This window comes from Natator depressus, chromosome 2 (assembly GCF_965152275.1).
Source record: "Natator depressus isolate rNatDep1 chromosome 2, rNatDep2.hap1, whole genome shotgun sequence".
Lineage (NCBI taxonomy): Eukaryota > Metazoa > Chordata > Testudines > Cheloniidae > Natator > Natator depressus.
Genome location: NC_134235.1, coordinates 222,423,671 through 222,451,600, shown reverse-complemented (window position 1 = coordinate 222,451,600; position 27,930 = coordinate 222,423,671). Strand labels below are relative to the sequence as shown.

Below are 27,930 nucleotides of genomic sequence, written 5' to 3'. Positions count from 1 at the left end.
TGCACAGCCGCCCACAGCTCCCAGTGGCTGCAGTTCACAGCAGAGGCAGAATCAAAGGGGACCCTGCTACATGGTTGGAACCAGAAAGCGATTCATCTCCTGATCTCCATGTGGGAGTAACAACGGCATCTCCTCCTTCGGGCAATGCAATTCACTTTCACAAATTAGTGGACAGAATGGCATCCACTTTAAAATTACCTTAGGTGGCTTTGAAGGAGGCCACACATACAGTTTTTGACATTCTGGGTCTGCGTCTGCAGTTTTATTGCCCATGGAGAAGGCAAAAATTCCTTTGTCTCTAATCCAGCACCATGCCAACCGATTTCAAAAAAGGCTGACAAGTTCTACCAAATTCCACCTGAGAGATTCTCTTGTTATAGCAGCAATGTTTGAAGACCTGACCTAGGTTTTTGAACACTCTCTACTCTTTATGATAAAGGAGGAAAAAGTTGGACTGTCTCGGGAAAAAATTGTTTTCTTCAGCTTCCTTCAACGTGCAAGTGGCAAACTGTCAAGCAGTAATGGCCAGGTATTAGTTTCAACTGTGGGAGAACATGTCAGTCTTCACCAAACATCTGAGATTCAGAAAACATTATCAACTTTCATCAAAGAGGGTCAAAATGTGACCAGGAATGCCTTTAGGGCATCTTTGATGTATCTGACACAACTCTGAGATCTGTGACATTGGCAATAGCTCTACGTAGGCATTCATGGTTATGATAGTCTTCTCTTCCTATGGAAATGAGATCTACAGTATAGGACTTACCCTTGGAAGGGGGTGGACTATATAGTACAAAAACTAATGCGATATTAGAGAAGATAGAGCCTTGCTCCACAAACTAGATCTCTGGGACTACTGCCTCCTTGTAGAGGGAGAACACCTAAACCTGTGTTCAGATATCATAGGCAATGTTTCACCTTCTTCCTCTTCATTGTTCTTTAATGAAAGGAGACAACCATACTATCACAATAGCAGCAACTGCAGCAAGCATCCTTTCAAACACTGGAAGGGAAGAAATCCTACAAATCCCAGATAAGGACAAAGAATTCCTTGGCCACATCCTCCCTGCAAAATGTCAGGCCAGAGGTTTGACATGATAATCAAGAGCTTTGAACCAATTTCAGAAAATCCTATCTGTATTTTTGGAGACCATCTATCCAAATTTTATGATACATGGACAACTATCACATCAGACAGGTGATTTTTCAAACACAGTAAAGGAAGGTTATACTGTCCAATTCAAAGCCCTTCCTCCATGCAAACTCCTGCCCCTTCCTTATCAGGGACTCTTCCCATGAGAGATTATTAAGAATGGAAATACAAGCTCTACTGCATGCAGGGGCTGTAGAAGTACCACCATTAATTCACAGATGCAAAGGGTTTTACTCCCATTTCTTTGTAATCCCAAAAAAGAATGGAGGTCTCCGACCAATTTTAGATCTCAGAGGCCTAAAACAATACATCAGATTGTTTCAGTTCATAATGTTGTTATCTTTTGTGCCAATCATTCCCTCCCTGTCTACTCTGGATTGGTTCATAGCTCTTGAACTCAAGGATACATATTTCCATATCCCCATAAGACAATCTCACTGCAAATATCTACTTTTATGTTCTGGGTTCAGACCATTTCTAATACAAAGTCTTACTCTGGTCTCTCCAGGGTTTTTAGCAAATGCCTGGCTCCAGTAGCAGTGCATTTGAGAAGACAAGGGATTTTCTTCCTGAGTTAAATGATAGGTGGCTAAAGGCTCTGTCAGAAAAGGAATTAGTAACAGCCATTCAGATAACCTGTTCTTTGTTCGAAACTTATAAACAGAGAGAAGTCTCTTCTGATTCCATCTTGAAGTACTCCCTTCATTGGGGCGATCCTTGACTCCATAAAGGAAAGGATGTTTTCTGGAACAGAGGTTTTTGAAACTAAACCACCACTATACTGAAACTACTTCTACAACCATCTCAGCTTTCTGGTGTTATAGGTCTTATGGCATTCACAACATACATGACTCCATATGTCAGGCTCAGAATGAGGCCACTTCAGCAGTGGCTATGAAAACTTCAAACCTAGTGTGGACAGTGTGCTAAAAATACAAATTTTCCTTGGAATTATGAGACTCTCTCTAAAGTGGTGACTGAAACCACAGAATGTCAAAGGAGTATAGTTTAAACCACTTCCTCCTTCATTAATAGTCACCACAGATGCGTCTAAGACAGGCTGGGGTGGGAACATCTCTGCAACCTTTTTAACTGAGATATATGGTATTTTTAGAGAATCCTTGTTACACATAAGCATCTTAAAACTCAGGGCCATCCATCTGGCTCTCAAAGCATTTCTTCTGCAGATACAGGATGCAGTAATTCAGGTGACTATGGATGACATGTCCACAGTATATTTGAACAAACAAGGAGGAACTTGATTGTCGCCGCTAGGCAACAAGGCAATAAAGCTTTGGGACTGGTGCATTCTATACAACATTTACCCAATTGCTTTGCATATTGTGGAAGAACAGTGAGATCATGGATTGTCTGGACAGGGACTCCTCGCAGATGCATGAATGGTCTGTAAAAGATGCAGTTTTTCCAAACTTTTTCAGGTTTTGGGGGTTTCCAGACAGATTTGTTTGCCATCAGATTCAATACAAAATGTCCCTCTTTTTGCTCAAGAGAAGGCTTGGACAGTCTATCGTTGATGGATGCATTTTTCTTACACTGGGGAATGGTGTTGATGTATGCATTTCTCCTATTGCCTCTAATCCTCAAAGTTTTTTTTAAAAAAAGATAATAAAACAAGATTTGGCCAGGATAATTTTAATTGCTCCAGCATGTCTGTGGCAACAATGATACATGGAGTGACTCCATTTATCCAATGGCAAATACAAGATGCTCCTGCTATCAACAGATTTACTGTCCAGAGTGGGGAGGGTTTGTACCCAGATCATCGGTCATTACATCTAACAGCGTGGGCAATAGGACTTCAACAGATTCAGAAAGATCATGCTCTGTTGAGGTGCAGCAAGTTTGTATTAATGCTTGAAAAGCATCTACCAGGAGAAGCTACAATTATAAATGGAAAAAATTTGTTATCTGGCAACTGATAGGGATGTTGACCCAGTCTCAGTTCCCATACAACTTGTTTCGGAATATTTGTTGTCTCTCTCCTCCATTAAAGTCCATTTAGCAGCAATAGCAGCATTCCATACTCATGCTAATGGAAAATCCATCTTCTCGCACAAGTTGGTGAAACTTTGTTTAAGAGGTGTATTGAATTTGTATCCCCCAGTATGGGAGTTGGCCCCCCTCCATGGAATTTAAAAACTTAGTTTTAACACAACTTATGTCCCTCCCATTTGAGCCTCAAGCGAGCTGTTCTTTGATTCATCTTTCTAGACAGACCGCTTGTATGGTAGCCTTCACTTCTGCTAGAAGAATTAACGAGTTACATACATTGATGGCAGAACCCTGTTATACTACTTTTCAAAAAGATAAAGTGTTTTTTGAGCACACCCTAAATTCTTTCAGAGTGGTTTCCGAGTTTCATGTTAATCAAAGTATTAATTTACCTGTATTTTTTTCCCCTAAATCTCATACAAGTAAAGGGGAATCTAGAGTACACTCCTTGGATAGGACTAGAACAGTCTTATATTACTTGGACAGAATGTATTTAACTCGTATGCTGGTACTTTTAAGGGTTGGACCATTTCAGCACATTGCCTGTCCAGATGGGTCAGACTGTGTATTCAAGTGTTATAATGGAGCTTCACTTTCTCCTCCTGTTCCACTTAGAGCCCATTCTACTAGAGCGGTTGCTACAACTGCAGCATTCACTAAACATATTCCTCTTATTGAGATATGCAAGGCTGGCATGTGGAATTCAGTTCATACTTTTACAAGACATTATACTTTGGATGTGGTAACAAGGTCTGGTGCACAATTTGTCAGAGTGATGCTCCAACTGCTGTTTAATTAGGACTCTACTCCCTTCTTCCAGTTTACAGTACTGCTTGCCAGACTATCCCCAGAGCAGGAATATGCAGAGGGCACTTGAAGAGGAAATGAAGGTTATTTACTTGTAACCAGAGTTCAAGATAGATTCTACATATTCACACTCCCCACCAACCTTCCCCACTTCTGTAGAGTCCTACTTTTAGGGTTAATCAATATTCTGCTTTAGTATTTGAAGGGAACTGAGGCAGCAACAGGTGCCACTCCCCTTTTCATAACCATGCTCTCAGGACACACTCAAACACTAAGGGCAAGGGAAAGGGGGTGGGGCTCCATAACTGGCACTGCTACTAGAAGGTTCCACTTTCCTGGCTGCATCCAGTCAGAGCATCCCAAGAGTGGGAATATGCAGACTCCATCTTGAAGAACTCTGGTCACAAGCAACAAACCTTTATTTGCTATGTCATAAAAATTGACATGAAAGTGCTTTTTAAATATTAATTATGTAGTGGGGAGGTCTTATATGCACTTTACACACATTTGAAACCTAGATTATTGTAAGCATTTAGGAAATATTCATCACTACGTTGTCTGGATGCGCTTTAAATTGCATAAATTTGGTATTTAACATTAAAAATAAGGAGCAAAGGTCCCATACTTCCCTGCTGCTCATAGTTTTAAGATACAGGAGGGAGGGGCATTTATATTAGTACACTATATAAGTATCTGCATCTAATACATTTTATGGGTTTATAATAATTAGCCATCATAGGGCCCAATCCAAATCCCATTGAATTCAGTGGAAGTCTTTCCACTGACTTCAGTATGTTCTGGATCAGGCCCATGTAGCAATTTTCATCCATGAATCATTTCCCTTAACTCAGAATGACAGGAGAAGTGTGGAAAATTTTGCATTCTTCCTACCTTCGTTATGGCTGTACACAGAACCCTAAAAATCCACTAGTGCCTCCACTTAATCTTCACAAAGAATACAAAAATATCAAAAGTACCTATTGCATTCTATTATAGTAACAAGAATGAGATAGGCAAGTTCTCATTTTACCAGGTTCTCGCAAGGAATCACTCACCATTTCTCCACCAAGAGGATCATAGAACCTCTCAAGCAACTGAATAACAGTACTCTTTCCACAGCCGCTGCTGCCTACGAGCGCCAGGGTCTGTCCCTTTTCTACCTTAATATTCAAGCCTTGAAGCACTTGGACATCTGGTCGAGTTGGGTAGTTAAATGTCACTTCTTTGAATGCTACGTTGCCTCCGAATATATCCTATAATTGAAATGGTAACATCTGATCAATTTTTAGGAAAATTCTGATACATCCTAAAACAATATACAGAGAACTAGAACCATCCTGTTCCTACTGGTTTCAAAGGGAGTTTTGCCATTCAACTTCAATACAGCCAGGATCTGGTCCTTATTGTGACGTTTCAAAAATTAACAGTGTAAAATTATTTTGAAGACAGATTCTGCTAGTTCTGCTTCACACCAGTTTTAACATAAGCCCAAATTTTCAAAAAATGATGCTAATTTTGGATCACCAGCTTCATCTAATGCTTTCTGTAAATCAGGCCCCTTTCAGAGTCTCAAGGTAAGCACTGAACAATAGCCACTTCTGATATTCTTGGCCTGTGTACCAAAGCAATCCTACTTTAGAGTTTTTTGGGTTTTTTTCAAATTAAATTACAGTACAATTATCATTACCATATATGCACCCAAATGCTTACAGTCAAATTTATGATTCCTGGTAAGTGTTAACAGCTTTTTCTTAGACTTTGTTGCTATTATTTTAAAAATTAGAAGTGTTAGTCCGATGGTAAAGTCCTGCCATCTTTATTTGTGTGCAATACCACAATAAAAAATAATATACTGAACTGCTATTGTCCTGTCTGCCTCTTTGAGTGATGCCCACCTAGATTCACCTACTTCTTAGCTCCTATAGCACACTAACATTTATTAGCAGCGTCTTGTATATAAATTGAATCCCAAAACATTTTACAACGTTAATATAAGGCCTGATTATATTTTCATTGTCCATGCATGGATATGCTCCTCCTGCATAGAGGAGGAATTGGCTGCCTCTGCAGCATTGCTCCCATTTTCACTGGCCCTTGCAGGGGGCTCTCCACAAAGAAATGCAAGGAAGGACCAGGCAGAAGCAGAATTTGTCCCACATAGTTTTTGGATGAAACACAATGTTAATGGCCCCAAGGATCAGTTAATCTAAACACTTAACTTGTGAGTGGGGGAAGAAAACCTCAGTGTTGACATTAGTTAGTGTAGTAGGTGATATTGTCCATAATACAATGATCAACTTACAGGCTTCAGTCCTTCATCACTGTAACTGTCTATTAAGGGGGCTCTTTCAAACAGCGTGAACAAGTGTGCTGCTGACATCTTGGCTTTGGCATAGTCTGGAGTAAATGAACTGGTCTGTCCTAGTGTCATTGCACCAAATACAATAGCTGAAAATACCCTGCGAGAACAAGACAAGAGAGAAAATAAAATAATGAGGTTGTGGAGGAAGGGGTGTAAACTATTGGGAGGGGGATGGTTAGAGTAAAAAAAAAAAAGTTGTTAAATATCATTGTAATGAATAGTCTTGTACCATGAGTAAATGTATCCACTTTTTAATAAAGTGAGAAACAAGCTTCTGTTCCAAACTCAGTGTTTCCTTTATTTATTAATGCAATTGCTAATTTTTGGCAGGATCCCAAATTTTAGCAGCGGGGAGACAGGACTTAAGTGAGATTCTGGATATTGGGAAGAAGGCAAAAGGAGCATCTGCAGAAGCAGCTAAAACATGGATTGCTGCGTATGGGTGAGGGAGTACAATGGAGCTAAGCTAGAGTGATCCCTCCCCACCAGTGTGCTGCCCCTGGATCTAAAACTGTGCAGGGGAGAGATAGACACTCACTCACTCTCTGCAGGAAGGAACCAATCAGAGATTCCAGCCAGTAGGAGCAGCTGGAGTAGCTTTGACTGGACTTTCTCTGCTCTGATTGGCTGTCTGCTCCAACCCTTGTCCTCTCTCACAGTCTCTTCACCTCAACGTCACTCCGAACTTTCCCATTTTGCCCACTACTCCCCTACTCTGCCTCTCTCACGCTCTCTTCAATGCCCCCTCTTCCTTCACTTTAATTTCCATTTAATTGCCTCCTAATTCACCCTTCCCCCTCCCAACCTGCAAAAAATTGTGGAATTCATATGACGTTGCTGCCATTACAGTGTTCACATGCTTGTGTGCTCTACCTCTTCCCCCATCCTCTCTCCTCTATTTAGACTAAGCTCTTTGGGGCAAGGACTGTCTGCTACTGTGTTCATACAGTGCCTAGAAGAATGGGGCCTCATTCTTGGTTGGCCCCTAGGCATTACCATAATAAATATGATTAATAATTAAAAATTGGTGCTATTTGGCACCAATTAATAATTGGTGCTATTTGGCATATCCAAGTATGTAAGAGGGGTTAACTTTCAACAGTGGTTAGCCAATTATCCCAGCCACAAGGACAGTTGTACAGGGATGTTTTGGAAACATGTAATTGTAAATTATATCCAAATACTTCAATGTAGTAACCACAAGAAGGCTATTCATTATCTTACTTAAAAAAGGTATCTATTTTTCTAGACTAGGGGTAGGTCTAGAAAAACAACATATTAATTGTAATCCACCTCCAGGGGTAAAATGCTGGTCCCACTGCCATCATTGGCAAACTTCCCATTGGATTTCACCCAATAGATGTGGATTCAATTAAGGGCTCTACCACAGATCTCTTGGGTGACTGTTGGCAAGTGTGATGGGGCATCCACCCCACACTGGCCTGTGAGGGGTTAATGGATCCCTAGGGAGGCTGTGTGAAAAGCAGCCAATAGGAGTAGAGCTATGAGGCACAGCCAGTCAGGGCCTGGCAGGCCCATATAAGAAGAGCTGCAGAGTCAGTTGCTCCCTGGAGCTCAAGGAGGGAAAATTGGCTGCCGTGCAGGTGGAAGAAAGCTAGCACTCTGGACAGAGCAGTGCTTGGCAGGAACAGAGGAGTGTGAGAGAGCTCCTGGCTGACTGGCATATTGAGGCCCTGTGGTAAGGGTGAAGAAGGTGCTGGGGTCATGGGGAAGTGGCCCAGGGAAATGTATTGAGAGGTTGGAGGGGACACAGCTGGGATGGGACCTGGAGTAATGGGCAGGCCCAGGTTCCTCCCTCCCCCTTGCCATTGAGAAAGTGGCTGGATTGCAGTATTGGTCCCCTGAAGGAGGGAGTGCAGAGTATGCCATGGCTGGAGGCCTGTGTCCTGAAGAGGATGCCACAGTTCTTAGAGCGACAAGAGTCCAGGAGGAGAAATGATGGCAGGCGAGACACCACTGGGAGTCGGTGTACCGACCTGTGGAGATGAACTGTAAGATTACCAGTAGGAGGCGCTAGCATGGTAAGTCCCACCCTGTCACACATGGTAGAAAATGTGGGCACACAGTTGCCTCTGAGGGGAGGGGACTGAGTGAGAGACTAAGATAATGTTGGACAGCCATCCCTGATACAAGAGAAGTGGGAAAGGCTATAGCAGAGACACTTGGATCAAAAGGACAATGGAGCTGCATGTGTGGAGGCCTTTTTGGTGGAAGGCAGGTGTACCTTCCCAGGCTGGACTTCAGAGTTGCCGCTCCCACTAAAGGGGGGCGATGAGTAACTCGGGGGATCCAGGCCCTAATGAGCCAGATCCTGGAGAACCAGCAACAGTGGAAGGCACAGAGACACTTGCAGGAATGCCTGGAAGAGCAGCGTTATTTGCTCAAGATCCTCCAGAGGGCCTGGGGCAAGAAGCGAGGCTCCAGGTCAGGAGGTCAGAAGCCTGAACAGAACAGTCTTACACTTGTGAGTGGAGGGGACACTTTAAGAGAAATTGCTCCTATTGGGATGGGAGAGAGAAGCCTTATGCAGAGAGTGGGAAAGAGACAACAACCCAGGAGAGTCCCACCTTTGAAGTGAACAGGGAGGGGATGGGCATGTTGGACCTGTGGGCAACAGAGGTACCTGCAGAGGGAGTGCCCAGACCTGAGTGGTAGGGTCAAGGCTAGCCCAGGGGAAGGGCCTGAGCAATGGAAGGACCATGGGAGGCCTCTGACCAAAGGGAAGCAAAGAATTTCTTATTGGTGCCATGAGAGGGCCATATAAGACGGTATTACCCCTTTAGGAGAAGGCAGGATAGAAAAGGGATGCCTGGGAACCAGGTGTGACACTGTATGGAATTTGCAGGAGACTTTAGGATATTATGAATATATTGTAATTGTAATATTGTAAAATTGCAATGGGTTATGCCAGATATGCCATGTAAAGTATCTACAAAAATATTATAATTTGCCAGGTATGATAATCTCATTTGAGTTTGTATCACCCTTGTATTGTAAATTATATGTATGGTATGTCTGTAGTTCCAAACTTGTGCTGTGACACACCCAGGCAGATTGGCATTAGCACTGCTTTGCCTGCTTGACAGCCCATCAAGGGTCATCAGCTATACAATTGACCTATTGACAGAAAGCAAGGGATACATCCTATGACTCAGCAAGGCATGCAGGGGCATACCTATGGACAGAACACTAAGGCTTCCAGGCCATGTGCTGGGCAGCTTGTGTTTGGACCAAAGGAAACCAAGCTGTATGGCAAGGACTATAAAAGGCAGCTGCATCTTCTCCATTTTGTCTTCAGTCCTGCTTCTTGTCTTCATTCTTGCTTATTAGCTCTGGAGTAACCTTTCTATAAACGAAGCTCTGAACAAGGACTGAATGACCCATCCAAGCTGTGGATGTATTCCAGAGGGACTTTCAAGCCAGCAAACTCACCAGTACTGCTAGGAACCTGATGGACTTTGAAGTCTTTGTATGTATGTGACTTTTACCATTTAACCTCTCTTCTTGTTCTTGCTTTTTTCAATAAACCTTTAGTTTTAGACACTAAAGGATTGGCTGGCAGCATGGTATTTTGGGTAAGATCCAAACCCATAGTGACCCGGTAACAGCTAACCCTCTGGGGTCAGAAGAACATTTTGTGTATGTGAGCAAAGTTGTTTAAATAACTTCTCACTGTACTGGTCCTAGGTGCTGATTGGAAGCCAGAGAACTGGAATGCAATAAAGGGGGCTGTGCGATTTCTTTTTTTGCTTCTTGATAACCAGTGTGGGGGATCAGAAGCACAGCTGATGACAGGTTGGGCAGTTTGACTTCAGTGTTACCCACCAGTCTTGGGAATATCTGCTCTCCCTTTTGCAGCCAGTCCTGACCTTGGCATTTCCAGGGAGGGCTTCCCTAGGCACCCTGGGTCACACCAGGCTAGATCAGGTGGTGGTGGTGATTACTGGGCAGGGAGCAATCTCCCATGCCCAGCAGGAGGTGCTAAGGAGAGGGTGGATAAGATGACTGGGACGGAGAGGACCCAGACAGACAAGGGAACCCACACTTAAGCAGGACAAGCTGTAGTAGGGACTTAGACCTTGGAAGAAGTGGTGCTGGGAGAGCCTGCAGAGCCAGGGCTAGGTGTTATGGGAGAAACTGAAAGCCACCGAACAGGCCTTGCGGATAGCACAAAACAATGCAGAGGGAAATTCAGAGACATCATGGAGCAGAATGGCAAGTTGCTCCTCCTGGTAGAAAATCTGAGGCAGGAGAGGCATGTCCTATGGGCACAGCTGTGGGGAAAGCAAGGAAGGTAATTCTCCTGCCCAAGGCAGTTGGTCTTAAGGGGGAGGGTGTCTGATGGAGCATTCCCCCCCCACACACACAAACACTGACCTGTAAGGGGTTAATGGAGCGAGGGGCAGTCAATCAGGACCTGGCAGCCCATATAAGAAAAGCTGTAGGGCATAGCAGGGTCAGTTGCTCCCTGGAGCTCAAGGAGAGAGAACTGACTGCTTTACAGGTGGAAGAAAGCTAGCACCCTGGACAGAGAAGTGAGAGAGAGCTCCTGGCTGACTGCTAAGACTGGCACGGAGAGGCCTGAGGTAAGGGTGAAGACGGTGCTGGGGAAGTAGCCCAGGGACATGTACTGAGTGGTTGGAGGGGACGCAGCACATGGCTGCCATCTACAGTGTCCCTGGGCCAGGACCTGGAGTAGTGGGCAAGCCTGGGTTCCCCTGCCCCTGATCACTGAGGAAGTGGCTGGACAGTTGGATTGCAGAACTGGCCCCTGGAAAGGGGGAGTGCAGAGTATGGCACAGTCAGAAGGCTGTGACCTGAAAAGGATGCTGTGGTCCTTGGAGCAATACGGGTCCAGGAGGAGAAGTGACAGCAGGTGAGACACCACTGAGAGTTGGTGTACTGACTTGTGGAGCTGATCCACAAGATGACCAGCAGGAGACACTAGCATGGTGAGTCCCACCTTGTCACACCAAGTCACTCAGACCCTGATCTTGCATGTAGGTGTGCACTGCAGCAACCAAGAGCAGGCACTTGCAGAATCAACACCATATGAGCTCTCAGTGCCCCACCTGTAAAATGGGGATACTGATAATACTTTCCTCACATGCCTTTTTTGTCTTTTCTATTTTTTGACTACAAACACTCTGATAGAGACTCTAGCTAGCCACGTATAGCATCTAGCACAATAGGGCTCCAATCTCATTTGGGGCCTGTAGGCACTTCACTGACATCAGAAAGGCTGACTACTGAAGCCAAAATTATAACATGTTAAGTATTAGCCATAATTTCAAAATACTCCCTCAACTATTTCTATTTAGTCCTTCCTTAAAAGCCAGTACACAACATTTGAGACAAGGCACATTGAGAGCTATACCAATGTCTACCAGCGTTCCATATATAACTAAATGAAGGGCCCAGTGGACATGTTTACTAGGAGCATTGCAACTTGGAAAGATAACACAAGTTATCGATCCTAATTCAAGATGAAGGCCAGTGCTGCAGGTCAGTATGTAGACGAACAATGGTCTATGTATTCTTCTAGTCCTCCTGCTTTTACCTTCATAAGGTTATCCCCCAATATATAAACACCTTCCCCTGTATGGACAAAAAGAAATTGCAAAAAGACACTTACAAAAACACACTTTTAAACTCCATGTATCCATTTCCCACTAGATAGGCACCAAACCGAAAACATCCAGCATAAGTAAAATACATAATTGCTTGTGTAAGGCCAAAACTAAGTCCAAAGATATGTGCCTTCTTCACAGAATTTCTGTAACAAAGAATGAGTAGTGTCATAATATATACATAAATACTAACTGTATTTTACTTTTATGTCTGAGAAGATGCTGAGAGCCCTTCACTTTCATTACTTTGGGATGAGGTCATTCCCCAACCTCCTGCAGGACTGGGCCCTAAAAAGAGAATTCTTGTATGTTTTAGGATCCCATCTGCCTGCAAAAAAAAAAAATATATCAATCAAAAGATGAGGGTAGGGGAAGAAATCACTATAGCTGTGATCCCAAACACATCTGACAGGAGCAATTGTTGTCCTACCCTATAGAGTCTGAACGCTATTGTGTTAAAATTATTTTACAATCCATGGTATGATTACCAGTTTGAAGGCTTTTAATTAAACATATTTTTGAAATTGTACAACCTCGCAGCACACGAAGAAAATCATTAACAAGTCCTGATTCTGCAGGGAGCAAAACTAATCCTAGTAGAGCAATATACTGTTCTTTGTTTTGCCTTGAGCACCAACCAAACCTTTATGTCAAACATAATATGATGCTTTATATCGCCTGTATTGTAAGGCTGATGAAATAACTTAACTGCTCAGTGATCTACTATTGAAATTACTATACAATTTTGGAACTTGCTCCTTCAGTCCTTACCAATGCAAAATTCCACTGGCTTTAATAAGAGTTTTGCCTAGGAATACAATGTAGAAGTGCACATATACACACAAAAAACAGGACTCCTAATTGCAAGAATTGCTAAATGAAATGCTCAATTTCCAGAACATAGTTTCAAGAGAAGTAAAACCGATGAGGACATACCAGGTACTGCAACAGCAAATACCAATACCACCATAGAGGGTGTAAAAAGAAAAATCTCATTTAAAGCAAAGAACAGAAACAACTATGGTTACGATTGCTTGTGTTTGTTTGAAGCGAAATATATTGTATATTGTCAACTAGGTTTGACATAGGAGATTTTGTGATACACCAGCAGAGAATAAATTGTTTTAGTCTATTAGTGAAAATTTACATTCAATTCTAAAACAAAAAGTATGATTTTTTAAAAAAAGTTTATATCTATTACCTATATGGTCCTTGCAAATTTTGTCCATACATAAATTCAAATTTTCTTTCCTGGGTCAAAGTAACAACAGTTCGAATATTTTCTATGGCTTCAGTAGCAATCTGTAATAGAGAGCATATGCTCATTAACAGAAAAATGAGATCACACTGCAATTTCTAATTCTGACCTGGTAAAAAGAGCTTGGGATAAATGCTATAAAAATCACAGAATTAAATTCTCAATAGTAACCAGTGAGTATGAGTGCTCACTTCTACACAGCCTGGTTTTCAGAAGGTAGATGCTCAGAATTTTCTGAAAAATCAACTTTGTTGAAAGAGTCCCAAATTGGATATCCACTATTACTACTCACTTTCAAAAAATTAGGGAAGATTTTCAAAGGCACAAATGGCAGTTTGGCACCTAACTCCTATTGACTTTGTGCCTCTGAAAATCTTCCCTGGAGGCTAATAAATAAAACCGGGTGGGATTTTCATAAGTGGCTAAAGGACTTAGGCACCCAACATCTATTGAAAGGGGACTTGGCTGATTAGTCCCCTAGATGCTTTTGAAAATCCCACCAGGAATCTATAGTTTATTAAGGGAAATTTAATATGAACACGACTTCTTGTATCAAAAGTCGAAATATAAGAATGGCCATACTGGGTCAGACCAAAGGTCCATCTATTCCTGTCTTCTGACAGTGGCCAATGCCAGGTGCTTCAGAAGGAATGAACAGAACAGGTAATCATCAAGTGATGCATTCCCTGTTGCCCATTCCCAGCTTCTGGCAAACCGAGGCTAGGGACACCATCCCTACCCATCCTGGCTAATAGCCATTGATGGACCTATCCTCCATGAACTTATCTAGTTCTTTTTTGAACCCTGTTATAGTCTTGGCCTTCACAACATCCTCTGGCAAAGAGTTCCACAGGCTGACTGTGGGTTGTGTGAAGAAATACTTCCTTTTGTTTGTTTTAAACCTGCTGCCTATTAATTTCATTTGGTGACACTTAGTTCATGTGTTATGCGAAGGAGTAAATAACACTTCCTTATTTACTTTCTCCACACCAGTCATGATTTTATAGACCTCTATCATATCCCCCCCAAGTAGTCTTTTTCAAGCTGAAAAGTTCCAGTTTAATTAATGTCTCCTCATATGGAAGCTGTTCCATATTCCTAATAATTTTTGTTGCCCTTTTCTGTACTTTTTCCAATTCCAATGTATGTTTTTTGAGATGGGATGACCACATCCCATCACATTCAGTGACAAATGCTTAGTAACCCACTGAAGACTTCAGGGCTCATATCATAAGCCTCCTACAGTAAACAAAAGATAACTGAAATGAGTGTATTTCACTTTCATCCTTCAGCTGGATAAGACAATAGACGATAAAAGCTACAGTTTAACTGGTACATTCCATCATTGGAGTCTTTTTCCCTAAACAAAAGCACAATTGCCTAGATCAACTAGACATAAGAATATGTAGTGACAAATAGTTTAACAGTAAGGGCTAGAAACTGAAAGTGTTACACAACAGGCTCATATCTAAAACAAAATTTAGGCAGCCAAGTCCAATATCAGTATCCTATGCAAAGGGGCCTATTGGAAATTTGCACCTCTTTGAAGGGCTTCTCTGAGAAGTCACTCTAAAAAAATGCATTAGTGGGGCTTTATCTTTCAAACACTCCCGGTCAAATTTGGTCAGCTTAGAAGTAAAAATATATTATTTTTTTCTACGTGCCAACCCTGTAAACTCATCTTCAGTTCTGAGTTTTCTTTCTGGTTTATGCATTTGTAAGCAGGGTCTGAATGAGCTCTCCCCTGACATCTAGTGATGAGCTGGGGAAGAGGACTCTAGGAGCTGACCTTGTTTGCATGGACTCATCTACTCTGTGTAGGTGAGCAGCAGGATAAAGCTGCTTTGCCCAAATGACCACTTTTGGTGGGTGTTGGATTGCAAGTCACTTTGTTATTGGGTGCAGGGGTAATAAAGGCTTGTTATCCTTGTTGTGTGAATCAAAGGCAGCAAAACTGTGCTTGGCATGCCCTGATTGAGGGGTTCATCCTCAACTGAACTGCACTTACTAAGCTGGGGGTGCCAAAATCTAGTAGAGATGAGAGAGGGTGTGGTCAGATTTTTGTACATTGTGGTGTGGGCTCTGCTTAAGGGTCCTGGACACCATTTGACCCTCCCCTTCTCCATTGTGTAATGACAGAGCTGATTAAGACTCAATTTAGAGTCTTTTGTTGCAGATCAATAGAGCTGAAATCACTGAAAACCAGGTCTAAGCATTAGACCTGCTATGGGACAGTGTCTCTGAGCAGCTGCAATCACTGAGAGCTGAAATCACTGAAAGATGTGTTAGGTGGGACCTCAAAACATCTTGAGTCGAGTGGCCGGTGGAGTGGCATTGCAAGTGGTGGCTCATTCGGGATATCAACTGGGAAGTCTCTGAAGCTCGGGACACACTTCCTCAGCTAGGGGAAAATATGTAACCCATGCCTGCTTGGTGTGGCACTCTGTGCCTCTCTGGTGGCAGCTAGACCAGCTAAAGATTGATGAGCCTGCTACAGCCTTGGCTAAGATCGATGTGTCTTTTAGCTTATGCAGTGGCTGCCCTGTTCCTAAAGGAGTTTTGGCATGAAGTTACTCCCACCTCTTTCAACTTTTCCTTTCAAATATTTCTTTAAACCCTTTCTTCAATTTTTGTTTTCCTTTTCCACCCAGGAAAGGACAGAATGAAAAGAGGAACCGGTGGGCAGTATTAGTTACACTGTCACTATCATATATTCTTGCTTGGTGAAGATGTACATACAGTTTCACACAGAGGTAAGATGGAAAAAAGGGGAGATGTGTGGCAAGCTGAAGAGAGATGAAACCAAAAAAGCAAGAGAGGCTAGAAAAGAAGGGAAGCACAAAAAATAAAGAAAAGAAAGAAGAGGTATGTGATCCTAAGAGCTTAGCATATTCTGGGTGTTACCACAATGTAAATAATATCAATAGTAGATGTTTTCAGCTCCATATCTAGCAGATACATCAACATATAAAAAGAATAGAATACAACAATGCAGAGTTCAATTTCCCTAAGAATGAATATATTCTTGATCCATTATTAAGCCCTGTTAAACATGACTGTACAGTAGAATATAAAAAGAGAGATGAACTTCACTGGAACCCACCTTTCCTGCAGCTTCCAGTTCTTCTTTATCCTTTTTTGCATGTCCAGAAAATATTTTCATTTGAATGATTCCTGCTATGGCAATGATTGGCACAATGGCTAAAATCAAAAGGGTCAGCTGCCAGCCATAGACGAATGATATAACAATTCCAGTTCCAAGGTTAGCTATGTTTTGGGTAATTAAAGCCAGTCTGGCACCTGTAGCCTGGAACAACAATACCCAAATAAAACAACTGTATTCCATAATTTTTTATAAAGCAACAACATAGAAATTAGACATGAAAAATACTTTTGAACTAGACCATCTCTAGAAACCAGGATTATTCCCCAAAGTATTATCGAGTCTAGTTCTACATTTCTCCAAAGTTGGAGTTTCTGCATATCCTTTGGAAGATCACTCCACCATCTAGATCGCCTTCTTCTGTTGTCTTCTGCTGCTGATCCATTTCTCTCTCCAGTTTCCATATGATCACTTCAGATTCTAAACTGTAATTTATAAACTCCGCTAAAAAAGCGGAACAGGGAGTTTATAAATCTCATATTTTTGCATTTACAACTATAACTTCAAATCTGCCAGGAACATGCAATTGCCTAACTGATGGAGAGGAAATTTGAACTAACCATTTTTTCCAATCACTTAAATCCCAATACAGCAAAACACTTAAACATGTGCTTAACTTTTAAGCATGTGAGTAGTTCCGCTGAAAACACTGACTACTAAAATCCTTAAAGTCAAGCACAACCTTAAATGTTTTGTTGGATTGGAGCCTTAGATACTATGGTCATAGGTGCTACACACACACACACACACACACAATGAGATTAGATAGATAACTTTAAACAGACTCATTGAATAAATAAATTCATGGTTAATTGGATTCATAGGGGAGATAACAGCACAGGACAGTAATAAGACTATAAGCACTAATAGTTTACTAGAATATTATATTGTAAATATATATCATGTTATCTATCATTATAAAATACATTGGTGTGACACCCAAAACCTTTCAATAAATAAGTTTTAGTTGTCACCAAATTAGGATTGCCATGAAGCAAATAAAAATCCATAGTGCAACATTACTATATGCCAACCCAAACTTGAAAAATGCCAAAACAAAGTATATTACATACTCCTTTCACTTGTGAGGCATCATTAGCAAGTCTTGTAGTTAATGCCCCAGTGCTGTTTTTAGGGTCATCAAACCAGCTGATGTCCTACAAAATGACATGAAAACATGTTTACTAGGATCTGAAAAACTATAGTTTACTTTCCATAAACTGCAAATAAAACAAAATGAAAAATTTGGGCTGCAAAAAGATCATTAATTTCAATTTGGATTATAAGAGGAGTGTATGGAGTTTTTGTTCTTTAGATTTAATCAGTTTCTTAGCCCTGATTGTGTAATAAACATGTCAGAGTGCAAATATTTTATAACTCAAGATGAGTAAATTAATTGAAGCTGTAAATGCCAGTAATTTACACTGACAATAGCATTGTGTTTTCTCATGCTAACTGCAATTTCAGCAGGTATCATCTATGTAAATGGATTGGGCATGATTTATTTTTGGTAATCAGGTCAACACAGAAAATTAAGGTTATGAAATTTGCCACCTTGATGAGTATAGTTTGAAATTGACAGTCTCACTGAATGTAAGGACTATTAAAAAGATTATTAACTCAGATTAATGTGGCATTTCTTCTCTGAAGTAGCTAAGACAAGTCTGTTAGGTGGTTTACCATATAATAAACTGCTGTGACATCTACAAAACACAAGATGAGTCTGCCCTGAAAAGTCTCTGAATTTTGAATGCTGCTGGCAAGTCTTTGTGGTGTCAGAGAACATCTGTAATAGGTCTACGCGGGGCTAGAAAATTAAATTAGAACACCTGTACCAAAACTTGAAAACAGTACCCTACTACATTCTGCAGAAAGGGCTAATCAATCATATTCTTTTATATCTCTGAAGCAATATGGGTTAATGTGTTTAGGGTATTAATTAGGTAATGATTTTAAAGCACTTTGAAGGTGATCGCTCCTGAGTTAAATGGAAAAACATACTAATGCAAGATTAAGGCGATACTTAAACACCAGAAAAGTCAGAAAATGTAAAAGTTAAATTTTCACAGGAACATTTCATCCACATTACATATTAATTAATTGAAAACAAATTCCTGATCTTGAATCACTTGAAGCACATGCATAACTGTAGTCATATGATTGCACTATTTGCAAGATGTGGTCCATTTGTGTAATGATTACAGTTGGAAGAAAATTTTCAGTCAAATAGTAAATTCACCAAAAAGTACAGTTACAATACAGGTCGGTAACCAGGTTTTTTTAGGGTGATGGACACTATTCACTAATACAAGTCAAATTCGTTGAATAGTTTCAGATGAATAAACAATGGGGGGGAGGAATGAAAATGTCAAACTATTTCATTTTGAAATGTCATTTTGAAACAATGTATGAAAGGTTTTGTTCAACCTGAATGAAAACTCAGTTTTGGCCAGAAAAATCATTATTCATTCAGCTCTAGTAATAATGTGTATGAGCTAAAATTACTGTGAGAAGCTTAACTTTTAAACAAAAAAGTCAGGAAATATAAAAGTATATAACCCTGTATAGAACAAACATTAGCTTTACATTGCTTTTGCTTTAAAAAAATTAAATTAAATTAAAAAAAAGAGATAAAAATAAACTGCCTACGCAAGTTACAATTTAATACGGTCCCAGATAGCCCTTGAAGTTTACTGCACATTCAGATGCGTGGGGTGCTGTGGAAAAAGCTTGCTGAAGTGACTGGGATGAGGAAGGGGTGGGCTTAAAGGGAAGCAACTATGAGAAAAAACAGATGAAGGTGGCAGCAACAGAAAAAAAAAATTATATATAGGTCCAAATTTTGGCTGCCTTTGAGCAGATGCATTAGAATAGGGAGAGCTTACAGGGAATCCCTTACCTCCAGTACATCTGTGTTCAAAGCTGTCAGAAAGCTGCAGGCAGTGCCTTCTGAATACAAAGGGTGAAACGAGCAGACCCACACAATCAAAAAGAGCTGGCATGGCAGATAAAGGGCATAGGCAGGGTCCTTCTCCTTGCTGCTCATTGGCTAGCAACTGGAGGCTGGTACAGTGGGAGTGCATGCTTTCCGTTTTTAAAAAGTCCTGCTGCTCAGCGTGCTATCACCAGTATCTCCAGATGGCATTAGGCCTCCTGCTATTCTATGAACTGATACAATGACCTTCTGTAATATGGGAGTTCCATAGGATTTCTCCACTTATTGGGCCTGACTTTTAAGAAGGCCTTGACTCAGTCTCTACTTTTGTGAGTGCAGTCAGATGTGTATATTTTATCATCTGTGACAATAATTAATTGTGGATCCTAATATGTAGATGCATTTATCTGGAGGTGCAAAACTTCATACTTAGAACAAGAGTCTGAATTTCAGAATCAGGCTCCTAGAGTGCACATTATGCTCTGAGTAGGGTGACCAAATGTCCCTATAAAATAGGGACAGTCCCAATATTTGGGGCTTTGTCTTATATAGGTGCCTACTACCCCACACTTCTTGTCCTGATTTTTCACAGTTACTATCTGGTCACCCTAGCTCTGAGTCATACCGTTAGGCCATGTCAACACTCAAAAGCTGCTCTGATTTAACTAAATAAGCCAGACCCCTTGTGCAGACACTCTTAAATTGGTTCAAAAGTGCCTCATATGACTTGAGCTAAAAATCAGTGTAAGTCTTTCTTAAACTTATTTGAGTGTCCACACAAGGGGATTGCACTTAATTATTTAAATCAGTTTCTAAAAATAATTTAAATAAATCAGTGCAGTTGTTTGTGTAGACAAGGTCATAGGATGACTTGAAACTTTAAGGTATTTTAAACACCTAAACACGGATATATAAAACTCTGGAAAGCTAAACACATATTAATCTTACCTGTCTAAGCATTGCTTTAAATGCCATGAATCGAAGCCTCATTGTAAGGATCTCTCCAGCTTTGCCAAACGTGAAACCCTTTGAGAAGAAACAGAGTGATTATTACATAATTACAACTATTTTGACGTTATCAGATAAGCACACGAATATCTGTATCTACATAGGCAAAAACACATTTTATAGATGACACAATATTTTAGCTATAAACAATTAAAAAAACTTTTAAAAGACAGTTACTAATTGTGAGGGATAGCAGATTTAGAGCACAGGGATTGAACTTCATTTCTAAATTTAAAAAGTGCAAAGCAAAGGCACATTTTCCTACATTGCTCCACTAATGTGCTTCAAGGAGCAATTTTTTATCACACCTCCATGGGTCAGTCACTTCAAGGTAAAAGGCTCAGGGTGAAATCCTGGTCCATTGAAGTCAATGGCAAAGTTCCCATCAACTTCAGCGGAGTCAGGATTTCACTCTCAGTGCTCCTTTTCAAGTCACTTAAGCCATCTAGCCCTAAAACATCAGTGCTTGGTAATCAGTTAAACTTATTTTTAGTCACAAGCATGAATCAGTGTAATGTTATAGGAAGTAGGTGATAAATGGGACCATGAGAATGAAAATGATGGGGACAGAGGTTATTGCCACTTTTTCTGTCATGATATTAACTATTGTCAGTAGCATTATTGTCATAATTTTGCTTATCACCACACTTTCTACAACTGCAGCCGAGAAACAGCCCTACAAATCTACTGCAAATATTTGTTCTCAGAATCTACTGAAAACATTTCTACAGCTGAGAAATTTTATAGTATTTCAGTATAAAAAACCTGGACACAATTATATATCAGTTCCTCTATATGATATAAAGCAAAAATTACTATGGCACTTTTATAGTGAACAAATTTATTTTTCTAGTTTTAATTGTTGGAAACTATACAGTAATGAAGTAAAAAAAATACCACAATTATGTAACTTTAAAAAAAGAACTGGACACATTTAAATGTACATCTTAGCATGCATACTGTATAAACATCTTATGAAATAGATACATCTTTGTATTAATTTCTTCTCACTTGTTTGGGAGTGCCAGATCACAATACACTTCTACCATTCATATGTTTAATTTATAACATCATCCCCACCTTTATAAAAATGATAACTATTGCAGGTCAAACTATATATACACATACATACATACATATATACACACACACACAGTTAAATTTTCAGGACTCAGGCTCTATGCTGCATCCATATATAAAGACATTTTTATAAACAAAATGGGCAATTGCACCAGATACCTGCTTGTGCTTGCATATACCTGTTTTCTAAACATACACGTGCTAACATGTGTTCAGATACTTTGTAGGTGAAACTTTAGTATCATGTTTTGAAAATGTAGCCCATTCTCTATTTAAAAAAAAAATCTTGATGAAGGGCCAAATTTCAAAATCTCTTAATTTACACCCATATAATTTCTACCATGGTTGCAGTCAAATACTCCAGTCAGGACTGGGGACCTATTATGCTAGGCACTGTACAAATATCAAGGGAGAGAGAGTCCCTGTCCCAAAAAGTTTAGACTCTAAGGCCCTCCTCATGCAAGTTGTTCTTTTTGGGGAGACCCCTGAATCCGCACACAACCCCATTGATTTCAATTAGTGCTCAAGATGGGCAAAGAGGTTCACCTTTGCAATCCATACTAATGGATCAGGGACTAAGAATGTAAACAATTTAGGAATGGTGAGAGTTTCAGGTGAGAAATATGTAGATTTTTTAGATACATTTGTCATGGGATGCATCGACCCCAGGCAGGCTTAGCAACCAAGGGGTTAATGTAGGAACTGCCAGCTGATGCTGACTGGCAGCCTCAGAGCAGCTGGGAAAATAAAAGCTGAAAAGCAGAGGGACCAGCAGGTCAGAGAATGAGGGTTCTATCACTAAGCTGGTGAGACACTGCCCCAGAGTGACAATGACCCAGAGAAGGGATGACCAGAGCCACAGGCTGTAGAAGCCTAAAGAACCAAGGAGGTAGTAAGCTCAGGACACAGAGGAAGACTTGTGGCAGAATGAGGGCCCTGAACCGGAACCCAGTGGAGTGGGTGGGCCTGGATTCCCCTACCTATACCTTAAGGAGACTTAAGAGCCAAAGGAGTTTCAGGCCCCTTGAGGGTGAGGGCCAGATATTCCCTGCCAAACAAAGGGAAGCTCAGTGGGACAGAAATTAAGGTCCTTGCCTCCAGAACAGGACTATAAAGACTCAGATGAGAAAGAGAGACTGACCACCCTTCTGATCTGAGCAGACTCTTCACCGTGCCCTGTCTGTCCAAAGGGGGGCACTGACATGCTGGGGTGCCAGCTCACAACATTATATACATTTTAATAGAGAAAAGTTAATTTCATCTGTGCAAGGCTATGACAGGGTGCTGGCTAAGGAGCCCTGAGCCAGGCCTCTGTCACACCAGCTCCAATCAAGAAAGGGGAATTGGAGCTGGCTGAGTAAGCTCAGGCCTGATTGGCAAAGGGGGAACAGCCGCTGGCCTTCTTAGCCAGGAGCTACATAAATGGTGGCAGGAAAGAAGCAAGGGGGAGAAGGAAAGGGAGGAGTTAAAGAGAGCGCGCGCCTCTCTGCTGTCTGCAGGAGTTATTAGTTCCTGGGGCTGTGACACCGAAGCTGTCTGTAGCTAGAAGGTGGTGGGAAAGTAAACTGTAAGAGCATGGCTGATTGCACCAATGCAGAGATCGCTGGCTAGTTTGTGGGTGCAGCATGGGCAGAAGCCAGTGGGGCCCAACTGCACCCTCTTACAAAGGCCACCCCTCAACCTCTCCTTTCTTGCAGGTGCCACAGAAGAGTGGGACTTGAGGTTGGATTTGAAAAAAGGGAGTAGAGGCCCTGCAGATCCTTTTAGAAAAGGCACTCCATGTGTAAGTTTCAGCCTGGAAGAAGGTGCAATGGTGGATGTGTGGAAGTGGACAGGTGATTTGACAAAGCTGGTATCCGTAATTGAAGTCTATGTTGCACCTGAATAAAGAGGTTTGTGCAAATCAGGTGTACACACACACACACACACACACACACACACACACCCCTGACTTGTACATGAACATGGCAGTGTCCAGACAGGTGGGAAAACGTATGTGTGCACAATTTTGCATATGGAAGTTTAGAGACTATTTTTGAAAATGTGGCCAAAAGAGTTTAACTCATTACAATGAGGGAACCATCCTGTGGTGAAAAAAAGTACATTACAATATTGTTAGATTAACATCTGAGGAATTTACCTCTATATAGTCTTATACTAGGTGCACAATATAACCTCCACATGCACTTTAAGTCCACTTGGTACTAGAAGTGTACCATCACTTATTTTTCTCTTGTTATGTGATTCAAATACATTGAATGCTTAATATTTTTAGATCTAGTTTCTGAAATAATGTGAACAGTTATATTAAGGGCAAAATAATAAAGCCTACCTGCAGAAAAAAAGTAACAAAAGAAATGATCCCAATTGCTAAAAATAGCAGTGAATACAAGTTGCTCTTGTTTCTTAGAACGGTCTTGTCTGGTTCTGCAAAAACCTGTTAGAGAGAATTCAAAGTTCATTTTATTTAATTAAATTATGTACAAATCTTCCCATATTACATTGCTGTATTTACACATACCCATAGAGTGCTTGAACTAGGGGTACTGGGGGCAGCACCCCCTGACTTGAACAACCAAATGCATGGTTTCTGCTTTCAGCACCCCCCACTATAAAAAAAAATGTTCCAACGCCCCTGCATACCCATGTACAATTAAATGTGATTAAAGGGATAACAAGTACATTTGATGTTGGACCAAGATTTTTTTCTAGATGTTTGCAAATTTCATCTAATTCTTTAGATTTCTTCCAAATGAATTATTCACTGCTACTTTCCAAAATAACCACTCAATCAGCAACTTAATACAAAGGAGCAAGCCCTGCATTAACAAACAATAGGTGAAAGTGACATCTGCACAAGGTTTGTGCACCACTTAACTCATTCATATTCTTTTTTTTGTCACTGAGACCTTGATTCTTTATAGCTTAAAGGTGAAGCTGGTAGGGGAGAAATGTGGAAACTTATGAATACAATTTATTAAACTTGTGTGGACATGTGAATTTATTAAGATAATTTTCATAAGGATAAACATCTGTGTAATTTGAATTTTTTTCAGTTATTCTATATTAATGACAAAATAATTTTTAAAAATGGTCTTAAATGGTGCATAAACCTTGTTTGGACACTTTGCACAGTGATGAATTTTACCATACATGCATTTGTGGCTTAGACACAACTTCTTATAAAATAGATTTCCATGTTAAGTTTCCAGGCATTTATTAAACTCAACAGCGAATTAACAAAATGAGTTAAATTTTGAACAATACCTTAGCAGTATCCTTTCAAGCCCCACAGGTACCTTATTGAAAACTATGAACCTAGTTTTTAAATGTAGTTCTGTTTATCTAGCATGTATTTTTTGCATTTTTCTCATTTTAAAAAAAATTACTTTAGATGGATGTATGCAGATGCTATATTGCTCAGAATTTCAACTGCTTCTACTACATATTCCTCACTTGAAATCATAATCCTTTGTGACAGTTATCGCTAGGGCAGCAAGCTGATGTCAGCCAAGAGGAATACAATATCCAGTGAGGAATAAGAATTCATTCATCTGCTATTAGGATTAAAAATACAAAGAAATTTTAAAAAATCCCAGAAAATATAGAATATGTCAGCAGGATTGGGTTTTTTTTGTTTTGTTTTTTAAAAATGAGTTCCAGGAGGCATCACTGGCTTTAAAATTAATTAAATAGGAATTATAAATTATTTTCAGAAATAAAGAACATACCCCCAAAAAGGAAGCAAAACACCAGGATAGTTAGGATAGGCTAAACAAGTATAAGTTATTGCAAACGGGGTTGGTATTTGTGGATTGGAATTCAGACATACAATGGATGAGAGCAGTGACTGTGAGGACGATGAAGGAAATTCATTCCAGAGCGTATGGCCAGCACAAGCAGTTGACTACTCGGGCTTTACATGGATTAAGTGAATTTCACTCAAAGAAAGCAAATCCACACTCTCAGATAGTCATATTTGGAGGCCTATAACCCTTATGTGCATTAACACTTATCTGCTCTTGACTTTCATGAGCAGAATCTGGATAAATCAATATACCCTGCTTATATTATTATCATCATCATCATGTATTGCCTTGTCCCAAGACATTGGCCAAGATTTAAAATGTTTGCCTTTAGTAAAACAATAGGCCTGTATGATCCCCAACAGTGTTGGGTTCTTGCCAGGCTTGCAGAGTTATGAAATTTAACACTTCCAGAAGTGTATCTTCTGGAAAAATACTTAAGTATTTCTAGCAATGGAAGTCTGAGGTCATCGTTAAATCTTTTATAAAGAGCTATAGGGGGCCTGCCTGCATTTTGTTGTTGAGTCAGGTAATGTATCACTCCGGCCATTTTCTCACTTTTTTGTGCATCTATCTCAGTCAGAAATTCTCTCATATTTATTCAGAAAAGCTCCAGTTTGCCATGCTTTATCACTCATGCCTGAGTTTTGATATAATTTAGAATACAGTTCTTTAAATCTCCTATCAGTGGCTTGCAAAAAAAGTCAAATGAGAAATTGACAACTCTCAGTGGGTTTAGCTTATTGAAAAACAATAAAGAATTTTCTAAAATAATTAATGCTTTGAGAAAAAGGTCCTTTAATTTATATTTCCTCAATTATTTCCCCTCCCCCGATCAGAAACTCTATAATGTTTCACTGACACAGACATAGGTTGGAAGAACAGGACTGAAATAGATCTGTCATCTTTCCTCAGGGATATTTCCTATTGCTGTCTGTATCAAAGACTGAAGGATGACACAGGTGCAGTACTCTTTTCCCAAAGGGCAGCTACCCATCAGATAACAGCTTACATCAGTGGAATAGAAAATAAGACAAGTCACTTGACTTCTATTTCTGATATAGACATTTTTAAAGAGCCTGGTTTCTGACATCTTTATTTTCTGGTACTATAAACTTAAGAGGCCAGTGATTCAGTTACCCACTGTACAATTACTCCTTCTACCAAGAAGGGTTTCCCTTCTCCTCCTCCTCCTCCTCCTCATTTACATCATGCAGTTGTTTGTTTTCCTTTATTTCGGGACACTGTTCTCTTTCTGGGCCAGATTATGGTTTAGCTCTACAGATACACAAGTGGGAGAGATGGGGTAAGTGTGGGTCATAGCTGAGCCTCATTGCACAGCAGGAGGGGAGCATATGCTGCGTCTTTGCAGTGTGTATTCCCCAGGAGAAATTTTGGATGAGTCAACTAGAATTTCTCCTGAAGCATCCTCTGCACCAAGACATCTTCCCCCATCACCTACTCCTGAGTTTCCCAACGCAGGTCTCTGTGTTAAGGCACAATCTAGATATTGGTGTGTAGACACCAAGTAAAAATTGTAAAATTTCTCAGTTTAGTGTAAAGAAACTTAAGTGTAGGTGGGAATCAAAGTCAAAGTTAAGAGTGGGTGATAGTTTATTGCATATTTTGTATGAACTTACCCCTATAATTTCTGAAAATATTATTGCAAATGCAGGTTGTAAAGCTCCATTGATAATTGCAGAAAAAGTTCCAACTACAAAGTAAGGCCATTCGCTTTTGTTCAGCTTCATAACTTTCAGAAATGAAACTGGAGGCACATTTTCATCCTAGAATACATGAATCTCATTAGAACAATTATGTAACACATCAGGGATGGAGGAGGGGGAAAGAAGGCATGTGGATAGTCAATTACATACTCCCAGCTTCATCCCTGGGTACCCAAAACTATTTGCTTTTTAACAACACAACTCACGACTTATATGCAGTAATTCGGTCTGTTACTCAGTACACAATATTAATACCTGAAATAAGAGACAGAAAAAGATACTTCTTCTAATAACACTTGTATATTAATTCTGACAATCACATTTTGAAACTTATCTTGCAGGGCTTACACACAAAATTCCTATAGTCTTCAGCAAGGTTGCACAGATAAAAGGTGCAGGGTTAGGACCACTTTGTTTTTGCCAATGCATTTGGTGGTATTTGGTGGATCTGACTGGATTATTCATTATGAACAATTTGTTTTTATTATCCACAACTAGATCATCATTTTTACTAATGTTTGTTATACAAACAAGTCAGCCTACAGATCACAAAGTGTTTGTAGCAAGTATGAATTCAATTATACGATATTCAGAATTTACTAGGTGAACTGTGTGAATGATTACATGATTTTGTTTCTGCTCCATGGACTATATGATATAACCTATATAGACTGCTTCATGTAATTCTGTTTCATAATTTAACCAATTTATTTTCGTGAGCTATGGACCTAAATTCTTTCCATAAACTTTTACACAAACCAAAGCCTCAGTTTGTGTGTGTGTTTGTTTGTATGAATGTTCATGTTTAGTAAAGCCAAAGAGGTTTTGAATATGACCAGATCAAAATGTGATTCAGAATTTACATACTTGTTCCAAATATTTTGCCCCCCACATTCACTCAGGTCTCTCGGTACTTCTGTACACTAACTCGTTAACAAGAATCCTTATTAGTTTTTATCACATCAGA

The 27,930-nt window shown here is 40.2% G+C and overlaps 1 protein-coding gene across 2 annotated transcripts in view; it reads right to left on the bottom strand.

Moving 5' to 3' along the window:
- ABCB1 (ATP binding cassette subfamily B member 1) overlaps positions 1-27,930 on the bottom strand; it is a 65,727-nt gene that overhangs the window by 4,100 nt on the left and 33,697 nt on the right. For both annotated transcript variants that reach the window (XM_074945983.1, XM_074945984.1), the window contains 9 exons: positions 26,877-27,023; positions 23,763-23,867; positions 20,291-20,368; positions 17,481-17,564; positions 16,348-16,551; positions 13,188-13,288; positions 11,992-12,132; positions 6,276-6,432; positions 5,029-5,226 (listed from right to left, as the gene is read on the bottom strand). In XM_074945983.1, coding sequence (XP_074802084.1) covers positions 5,029-5,226; positions 6,276-6,432; positions 11,992-12,132; positions 13,188-13,288; positions 16,348-16,551; positions 17,481-17,564; positions 20,291-20,368; positions 23,763-23,867; positions 26,877-27,023 — 1,215 coding nt within the window. The remainder of the gene's footprint in view (positions 1-5,028; positions 5,227-6,275; positions 6,433-11,991; positions 12,133-13,187; positions 13,289-16,347; positions 16,552-17,480; positions 17,565-20,290; positions 20,369-23,762; positions 23,868-26,876; positions 27,024-27,930) is intronic.